The 10,339-nt window shown below is 36.6% G+C and overlaps 1 protein-coding gene across 1 annotated transcript; it reads left to right on the top strand.

The window, feature by feature from the left end:
- Nucleotides 1-4,095: 4,095 nt before the first annotated feature.
- On the top strand, nucleotides 4,096-9,159 carry ALAAT2 (alanine aminotransferase 2). The gene is made up of 15 exons (XM_086240590.1): nucleotides 4,096-4,566; nucleotides 5,117-5,167; nucleotides 5,255-5,305; nucleotides 5,400-5,465; nucleotides 5,549-5,610; nucleotides 5,953-6,031; nucleotides 6,151-6,255; nucleotides 6,414-6,524; nucleotides 6,749-6,886; nucleotides 7,021-7,095; nucleotides 7,206-7,326; nucleotides 7,427-7,581; nucleotides 8,059-8,133; nucleotides 8,269-8,472; nucleotides 8,864-9,159. The coding sequence occupies exons 1-15, from the start codon at nucleotides 4,339-4,341 to the stop codon at nucleotides 8,978-8,980; spliced, it is 1,638 nt and encodes a 545-aa protein (XP_086096716.1). The 5' UTR covers nucleotides 4,096-4,338; the 3' UTR covers nucleotides 8,981-9,159.
- The last annotated feature ends 1,180 nt before the right edge of the window (nucleotides 9,160-10,339 follow it).

Here is a 10,339-nt window from a genome sequence, read left to right as displayed (position 1 = left end):
TTCTTGTTCTCTCATCTATTTCAAAGTTTCAATATAATAATGATCAATTTCTTTTAATTCCAGAACTCTTTGATAAGAAGATTTATATTACACAACTGAGATTTAACAAGTATGGATATATTTCTTTTATTTGGGAGAGGGGGAATCAAATTTTTGTTTTCTTTTTTTGGTTTGAGTGGAGAATTGAACTTGCAACCTCTGATGTTCTGGAAAAAAAATAGGAAAAATTTTCTAAATAGAACACATACTTAGGGTCAATTCTATTTCAGAACACATATTTAAAGTTGTGTTTGAAAGACATTAATTTATCTTTTGTATCAAAGAAGTACAATCCCTCACTTTTGTTACTAACTCCATTAAAATTGAGGGTAAAATTGTCATTTAGTATTAAAAACAATTTTAATTAAAAAATAGTAAAACTAAAAACAATTACTACTAAAAACATTTAAATTTTAAAAAATTAAAACTAAAAAAGATTAAAATTAGAAAAAATTAAAACTAAAAATAAATTGAAAAATATTAAAAAAAAAAAAAAAAATTTGGGTTAAATACCTACTTCCAATAATTTTTTAGAAAACCAGTAAGGCTCCATAATTTTTCATTTGAGCTACTAATTTATATGGTTATATTTTAGATTAGGTCACAAATCATTTAGACCTTTTTATTTTTCCGATCTTGCCCTTGGCTCATACACTGGGTTTAGTTTCATATCAGTTTTCCCTGCAATGAATGTGCCTGCAGGAAGAAAACGACTGCATCACTCCCCTGTTTTTTTATTTCCTTTCCTTTCCTTTTTTTGGCTCAGAAGAGCACAAGAGAAACGCATTACAAACGTACAAATAAAAAAGGACCACCCTAACGTCATTTCTAGCAGTCCTCTATCTTTTGATCAATCCTCATCTACACCTCCTCTATGTTGTCTTGTAGTTATTCTCATTTGCTGCTCCAATTTCTTGCCCTTTTTGCCATTCTTCACATTAACCACAGTTTCTAGGACAGCCAAAACAATGAACCTTCATTCAGAGTTTCAGACCACCTTCATAATGAAAGCAAACTCCACCCTATATACTACTTGAACAAACTGAAAATGCTATAGTGGGTTCAAAACTTTCATTTTGTTTCCCATATATAAGAAAAGACTTGATCAAGGATCCAACATCAATATTGCAGCTAGAACTATGGCACTTGCACAGATTGCTGTTAAATTAGTGATGGGGTCATCAATCACACGGTTTCATTACATTACATTTTATATGAAATTCATCCATTGAAACTAGCTTAAGCATGATTCTGCAACATATGACTGCGTAAAATTGATATTCCACAAGTAAAACTCAGAGATTCAATAAACTCAAAGCTGAAAGTAGGTACGTGTAAACATCAGTAGCTTCATAATATGATGCATTCCCCTGTTTATGTTAGCATTATATGGTCTTCATGCATTCTCTTGTTTATGTTTATATTATGCTAAACTAAGGTGTTTTATGTTAATTTATTTTTCTGAATCTCAGTCACAACTTCAAATTTTGTTAACTGGTTGTTATATGAGTTTTGGGGGTGGTTTATGTGCACTTTCTATAGTTTTCATGTTGGACATTAGGGTCTATCTTTTGAGAACCTAAACTTATCTCTTTCAATATCAGTCACACTTTAGATTTAGTTATGACTGTAGGACAGTCACAATTTCAGATGCAGTTGTGACTACCAAACAGTCACAACTAAATTGTGACAGTCACAGTTAATTTTTTATTATTTTTAGGTGTTCTGTATTAATCCGTTTGATTTTTTATTTTTTCTATTTGAATCCTTTGTGTGTGAATTGGAAGCCAAATGCATGACTCTTTATTCATATGTAATTGCATATTTCTTAAAAAAACTTTCTCTCTTATTATAGTAGTCCTTCTAATGATTTTGTTTTTGTTTAATTTAGGGATATAGGGTTGGGTTATGAAGTTGGTTAATGGTACCAAGCACTCGGCATTGACTTTTTTATAACAACTGAGCACTTCTTCCGGCGCTCGGCTCTAGTTCCTCCGTCTATTTGAATGGTACATAAAAAAAAAATTAGGCTGAAGTTGTCTTGAAGAATAGGATGTCTTTCTACCTTAAAGTCAGTCACAACTAAATCTAAAGTTGTGACGAAACAGTCACAACTTAGATTTAAGATGGTATCTTCTAAATGGAAGCAAAGATAGAGATGAATGTCAAATTATTTCTGTTTAACAGTCACAGGTTTAATTTCCTCCTTAAGAGGGTATATGTTTAATGCAAATTTCCTTTTTATGTTAGCTTTTATGTTAATTAAACATGTAGGTGTTTTATGTTAAACTTATTTTTTTATGAATATCATTCACAACTTCAAATTTTGTTAATTGGTTGTTATATGAATTTTGGGGGTGCTTTAGGTGCATTGTCTTTAGTTTTCATGTTAAAGTTTAGGGATTTTTTAGTTATGAATATCATTCAATTACAACTAAATCAGTCACACTTTAGATTTAGTTGTGAGATAGTCACATCTTAAATCAGTCACAATTAAATCTAAAGACATTCACAACTTAATTGTGATAGTCACAACTTTAGATTAGTTATGACTAATTGGATTAATTATTTTTAAAAAAATATATACAATAGTATAGTATAAATTAGGTTAAAGTAATACTTTTGCATAGTAATTAACTTACTGTAATGGTGGGAGATATTTCATTCCTCTTGAATGAGAGGGGTTCGAATCCCCTCTATGTTAAATGTTAATTTAATTTTTTGTGTAATGAGTAGAGCTTGGCCGGAGGACGGTGGCCGGAGGTTGGCCGGAAGACGGTGGCCGGAGGTCGGCCGGAAAACAGTGGCCGGAGGTCATTCATGTTGCTGATGAAGGAAGGGTAGATTTGTACTTTTCACAATGGTATAGCAAGTAAATATAAAACTGTTAAAGGCTTTTTAATTTCATTTGAGGTTTGACTATTCAACTAGTATCTAATTTAAAATGGTATTTAATTTTGGTACCTAAACCAAAAAGTTATTAAAGTTTAGTAGTTAAAATCAATGGACCTAAAAAAAAAAAGTGCAGATCTCACCCCCCCCTGCGGCAGCCCTACATGCCAGCCCTGCCCAGTGCCCACCCTCTCCATTCTTTCTCTTCATCTCTCCCTCCATTCCTCGCGCTTTCTCTCTCTCTCTCTAGCTATTTCTCTCTCTTCATCTCTGTCTTGCCAAAATGTTACCGGTCAGTGGGTTGGGCGAGGTGAGGTGAGGTGGGGTGGGGTGAGGAAGGGAGGTGCATCAGCAGGGTGGGGAGGGGGTGGGCATAAAGCAGAGAGAAAGAGACAGAGGAAGAAAGAGAAAGAGAGGAATGAAGGAAGAGATGAAGAGAGAGAAGGGGGAGGGTGGGCAGCGCCGGCGGGTAGGGTTGCTGTTGGGGAGGGGGAGGGGGAGAAGGTGCGATCTGCACCTCCTCTTCTTCTTTTTTTATTTTTCATTTTTTTTAGTTTTAAATTTAATTATTTTTAATATGAAATGATACTTTTATCCTCAATTTTAATAGATTTATTAACAGAAGTGAGAGATTATCCTTTTTTGATACAAAAGATAAATTAATATTCTTCATCAATACAACCCTAAATACATGTCCTGAAATATATTTGACTCCTAAATATGTGTCATATTTAAACAATTCTCTCAAAAAAATACCATTAGACAAATAGTCGTATCGGTATGGATAAATATATGGAAATCTAATAGAAGTTTGATTGTATTCAGATTCTTGTTCCAGCCCTTTCCTTTTTTATTACACATTTGTCCTTATATAAAATTACCTAAAATGACAATTTTCAAAATCCCTAAAAAGAATAAAAAGAATAAACAATTATCATGGACACATGCAAATGTTTGTAGTCGGTTATTATATATTTCTTGGTACCAATTACCAAGTCGTCGTCATGTCCTGATCCATTCTCCTAATGCAGATCAAAACCTGGGAAAAATGCAAATTCCCCATCATACCCCTGCTGTTAAACCAAACAACCATAAATGCAAACGGCCGAAAAGGAAAGTAAAAACGAAGAGAGAGAGAGAGAGAGAGAGAGAGAGAGAGAATATGGGAATGGTGATTCGGTGAATACGCTCAAACAGGTGGTCATATTTTGTGGGCTCTGGGCATCTAGTAAGTGTCAAAACTCAAAGCCGTGGAAGACAGGCAAACGACCAAAAACTAGGTGTGGGTTGGGGGTTTCGAAGAAGGCGCCACCCAGAAAAGACTGCCCTTTGTTTTGACCCCCATATCATAATCTGATTTCACCCACGGTCAAATCTCACAGCTTTCGTATAAAAGCGTTTATTAGAATGCGGAAATTCGCGAGCGGCAGACTCAGAAGCCTTCTCATCCATTCTTTTCAGCAAAAGCAGATTCAGCACCCGCAGCAGCACAGCTCCTTGCTTTCTTCTCGATCACGTTTCTTGTCCGCTACTCCAGTTCTCGATTTCCCTTCTTCTCCTTCCATGGCTGACCACTCTTCTTCTCCTGCTTCCAAGCTCTCTCCACCTGTCACTCTTCAAAATATCAATCCCAAGGTTTGTTTCTGCTTTTTTCTTTTCTGGGTTTGTTTTTTTTCTTTCCATTTTTGTTTATAATAATATTGGTTACTTACTTGGTTCACTGTTTGATTGGTCCTCTTATGTCTGTATACATGGTCAAAGGTATTTGATTTGATGTTTTTGCATCTGGGTTTGCTTTGAATTTGATTTCTCTGTTGTCTTCATCTCATGGGGTTTTTGCTCAGATTATTTTAAGAAAAAATAGCATCTTTCGTTTTCTTCAGTTTTCATCTTTTCCCAAAAAAATAACATGGTGTAGTTGAACTTATTTATTTATTTCTTTAATTTTTATTTCAACTCACACAAGTAGTCACACATTGTGACATCACTGGCTCAATGATTTTGGACCCGAGTTTATTTTAATATCTTAACTCTTTGAAAATTCATCTACCTCGTAACTCGTAACTCGTGACTCGTGAGTTATTTGGGCCATTCTGATTGGATAAGTTTGATTTGTTTTATAGAGGTTGATAAGTGAGTGATTTATTGCTCTAGTTTTTATTTATCATTGTCACATTTGTTTCAGGTTCTGAAATGTGAATATGCTGTCCGAGGTGAAATTGTCACCCTTGCCCAGGTATATGACTGTGTAGAAATCATGACCTCAGTTAATTAATTCTCTCCTCTTATCTTAATCTCCTTTGTAATTTACCTCCTGTGACAGAGGTTACAACAAGATTTACTGGCTAATCCAGGCTCTCATCCCTTTGATGAGGTGTGTTCCCTTTATCCTTTGATGAGTTACAGCTTGTCATATTGGTTTCTAAGGCATTCTCACTTGTGTACTGACTTTCAAGTATGTTATACAGATACTATACTGCAATATTGGAAATCCCCAGTCTCTTGGTCAGCAACCAGTAACTTTTTTCCGAGAGGTAGGTTTATTGGACTACATGGTAGATATCAATAATGCTATAACAACTCACCAATCCTTAATTCGTATAATCTGTTTTGTCAGGTTCTTGCATTGTGTGACCATCCAGCAATCTTGGACAAAATTGAGACACAGGGTTTGTTCAGGTATTGGAAAATTATATGCTATGCACAGCTGATTCTTAGATGAATTGTCGTTGAATCTATCTGAAGATATGAGTAGTGTAATTGGATGTGTCAACAGAACATTTTCCCAAAATCTGTGCTTGTTACACATAAGAAGGCACTAACTAATACACCTTATGACCTAGTATGGACAAAGTTATAATACCATTATATTATTTGTATGTATGAAGTTATAATTTCAAAAACTTGTGGCTGTCCTACAAACCACAATCCTATGCAATTTAATGATAAGAATCCATAGAAAAGACTTCCTTAAGAAGTTAAACCTTATCTTTCTGTGGATGTCTTTGTTACCTGTTGCAGTGCCGATGCAATAGAGCGGGCATGGTCGATTCTAGATCAAATTCCTGGAAGAGCAACTGGTGCTTACAGTCACAGTCAGGTAATGATCATTGGTTCTACCTTACAGAAATTTGAAAAACTTTGACAAACTTCATAATTGGATGCGTTGTATGACTCATTCCCCTTCCTCTTCACCTCTTCACCCACTTTTCACATCAGGGTGTCAAAGGGTTACGTGATACAATTGCTGCTGGAATTGAAGCTCGTGATGGATACCCTGCTGATCCAAATGATATTTTCTTAACTGATGGTGCAAGCCCTGCGGTATTTCCTGATTATTATTGTATTCCATTTTTCTTTTTTCTTTTTTTGTAATGTGAAAGGAAACCTATACCTTTCTAGTAAGGTCAAAATGTTCCTGAATATATTAGTTTCCACATTGCAGAATACATAACTAATCATGTCCATTTCTCTCTTCCCAGGTCCATATGATGATGCAATTGTTGATAAGTTCAGAGAAGGATGGGATTCTTTGCCCCATTCCTCAATACCCTTTGTACTCTGCTTCAATTGCCCTCCATGGTGGCACACTGGTATGCCTGGATTTTAATAGATTTATTCAGATGCTCAAAGTCAATTGTTATAAATTGTTTTATATTTACACTCAAGTTTAAATTGAACTGATTAGTGTTTTGCACAATTATAGAAAAAAAAATGACGGACCTGACTGCCAGAACTAGAAGTTTGAAAATAACCCAATTATGTATCGTTTAATGTTGTAAGAACATCCAAAATATCTGTGGTCTGGTTTATGCAGGTTCCTTACTTTCTGGATGAGGCATCAGGGTGGGGATTGGAAACTTCTGAATTAAAGAAGCAATTAGAGGATGCAAAATCCAAGGGTATCAATGTAAGGGCCTTGGTTGTTATTAATCCCGGCAACCCAACAGGACAGGTGAGCTATGAATTGCTTTTTACTAACAAAATCCCTTAAAACAAAATAGTAGAGTTTGAGGTTGCAATTGGATGAAAAGCTCGTATTTAATTCTAGAATAGTCATTGGTTGACTTTCTTGGTGTGAGTCTGCAGGTTCTTGCTGAGGACAACCAGCACCAGATTGTGGAATTCTGCAAACAAGAAGGTCTTGTTTTGCTGGCAGATGAGGTAGATGGATTGTATTTTTTTTTTTTCTGCAACATGGTTGGAGCATGCTAAATGTATCTGGATCTGCTCTATTACTTTATGGTCTAGTATATTCAGTGAATTTTATACAGGTATATCAAGAAAATGTTTATGTTCCTGATAAGGAGTTCCATTCATTCAAGAAGGTATCCCGGTCTATGGGATATGGCGAGCACGATATTTCTCTGGTATCATTTCAATCAGTCTCTAAAGGTAATTTGGTGGATTGTTAAGTTTGTCATGATGACAAGAGAGTAGCTCATTGAAATCCATGGATATAACTATTTATCTTTGTTGCTTTTTCTCATTGTAGGGTACTATGGCGAGTGTGGAAAAAGGGGTGGTTACATGGAGGTCACTGGATTCAGTGCTGACGTAAGGGAACAAATATACAAAATGGCATCTGTAAATCTTTGTTCTAATATCTCTGGTCAAATTCTTGCAAGCCTTGTCATGAGTCCCCCAAAGGTTATTTTTCTCTCTTCAAGTAAATGTTTTATTTCACTTCACTTTTTTCTTATAAATTTAATTTTTGTTTTAGGATTGAAGACCAAACTTGCTCAAGTGATCTTAAAGTAGGAACTAGTAAGCAATGAATATGTCAGTAAGTTTAAATGTTGGAATGCTAGAAAATGGAAAAAGGCATATTCAAATTTGAAATCAGTCAATTGTGATAGTTTTGAGGCTTTGGAAAATTGAGCTTGTTGTACTGTGAGTCCTCAATAAGATCTCAACCTCCTACATCAGAATTGCTTTGACCGTGTTGAACCATTGCTTCTGTTAAGTGTAAAATTGGGGCTTTGGGGGAGTAGATTTTTGCTTGACATAGCATGGGCACCTGGAAACTCAGTTTCTCTTACAATTGATAGATTGAATAGGTTTATTTTCTTTGATGTTATCATAAACAATTTTTTTCAACAGCTGAAGTTTCTTGGTTGAATGCAGGTCGGAGATGAATCCTATGAATTGTATTGTTCAGAGAAAGATGGAATTCTGTCATCCCTAGCAAGGCGTGCAAAGGTTAGTAGCATGAAACAGTAAAGATAATAGCATGACATGCTACTTTCTTTAACCTTTCTGAATAGCATGACTAATTATGCTTCCTTTCTTCCCCATATTGTGTTCTTATTTTTTTAATTGTATTTTTAAACACAGACATTAGAAGATGCATTGAACAACTTAGAGGGTATGACATGCAACAGAGCAGAAGGGGCAATGTATCTCTTTCCTCATATACACTTGCCTCAAAAGGCAATTAAAGCAGCAGAGGCTGCAAATTCAGCCCCAGATGCGTTCTATTGTCGCCGCCTTCTCAATGCCACAGGAATTGTTGTTGTTCCCGGTTCTGGTTTTGGGCAGGTTAGTTTTATGTATTTGTGCTGGAACTCTGTTTCTTAGTGTGGTGGGAGCTGTTAGTGTGAGATACCTGTGGTTTGTTACTGACCTCAATTGAAAAGATGTATCAAGTGGCTATGCAATATGTATTTGTTTCCCTTCTATAATTCAAATCAACTATGATAAGTGAACCTCATGCATAACAATAAAATATTTTTCGTGTGCAATATCACTACATTTAATTAAATATAATTTGTTCATTTTAAAAAAATTTAGAAGTTGACAAACCTTCATTTTGTTGATCAAGATTCCTTGACTGATCAGTAAGATAGTGTGAGATACCTGTGATTTGCTTTTTCATCTTTGAGAGTTCAAAACTGAAGGTTGTCGTTTCCATTGGAATGCATTGTGACAGGTTCCCGGCACCTGGCATTTTAGATGCACAATATTGCCTCAAGAGGATAAAATTCCCGCTATCGTCACCCGACTGACAGACTTCCATAAGGGATTCATGGACGAGTTCCGCGACTAGAAAATCCTCCCAGTTCAGTCTATCAGATGGTTTCAGAATAAGCGCCGTACACATTCATTCAATAGAATGAACATTGCGTCGAGACTTTTGTAATCTTACGGTTTTTTGTATGATGACATTGCGTGGATACAATAATCTTGCAAGATGTGATGAGGATAACTTGTTTTTACTAGGCTCTACAGTTTTGGTCCTTTTGGAGTCTCAAAGTTTTGCAATTATTTTAAGTCTTTGACTCTTTGTATTTGTGTTGAATTGAAGCAGCTACACCATCCTAAAGATCTCCTGTATGTCTTTCTCATCACGTGCTTAGCAGTAATGTGAGAATAGACACTGTATACCTCCTATTGAAGGTTTTGTTTCGCTGTGGAAGGGCAGTGCATTTAAAAGTTTCCTGCCATCTCAACCTGGCACATTGCTTTCAAAGAATCAAAGCCAAGAGTGGTGGTCGGTGACTCGTCTCTTTCTCCTTGTATGATTATACAATCATTCACCGAGCCTCATTTCCAATTCATTGCAACATTAGAACAAGCAGTTGTAGATAAGGTGGCAATCTTTAGCAAAATGGGTAGTTAAAAATTTATAACACCACATCTTTTAAGTAGTCAAAAATTTGTTAATCCTTATGGTTGATGGTCATGGTCTACTGGCTTTGGGCTTTGCACATGGGTTCTCTGTAATTCATGGTGGAGTTTACTAATGGCTGTGAATGGCCCAGTAGCTTTTATACAAATCAATTAAGGGGGGGACTATTCAGACCACCCTTTTATTTATTTGCCATTTTTTTCCTATTTTGCCCTTGCATTAAAAAAAAATTTATTTTTTCAATTTGGCCGGCCACCCATCCCCACCGCCGGCGCGACCCCACCCCTCCCATTGTCGGTCAACCCCATCCTTCCCCATCGCCGGCACAATCCGACCCACTGATCTCCTTTCTCTCTTTCTCTTCCCTCTCCCTTGCCTCCCTCTCTCACCAGACCACCATGGATGGCCAGCGCGACCCCATAGACCTCCAGAGCAGGGGTCGCGCTAGCCATCCATGGTGGCCCGTTGAGGGAGGGAGGCAGAGAGAGGGAAGAGAGAGAGAGAAGGGAGATCAGGGGTGGGTGGGGTCGCACCGGCGATGGGGAGGGGTGGGGTTGCGCTGGCGGTGGGGATGAGTGGCCGGCCAAATTGGAAAAATAAGATTTTTCTTTTTTTAATGCAGGGGTAAAATAGGAAAAAATGAACAAAAAAATGAAAGGGTGATCAACTCAATTCTTTTGAATGGTCTGAATAGTCGCCCCCCTCCCCCCCCCCCCCCAAAAACAATTAAATGGCACACGTCCCTATCATTATATGACTTTTGTGGGGTTCTGCTCA

Source organism: Dryas octopetala, chromosome 4 (genome assembly GCF_963921425.1).
Source record: "Dryas octopetala chromosome 4, drDryOcto1.1, whole genome shotgun sequence".
Lineage (NCBI taxonomy): Eukaryota > Viridiplantae > Streptophyta > Magnoliopsida > Rosales > Rosaceae > Dryas > Dryas octopetala.
The sequence above is the reverse complement of the archived record's forward strand: the minus strand, read 5'-3'. Positions and strand labels throughout refer to the sequence as shown.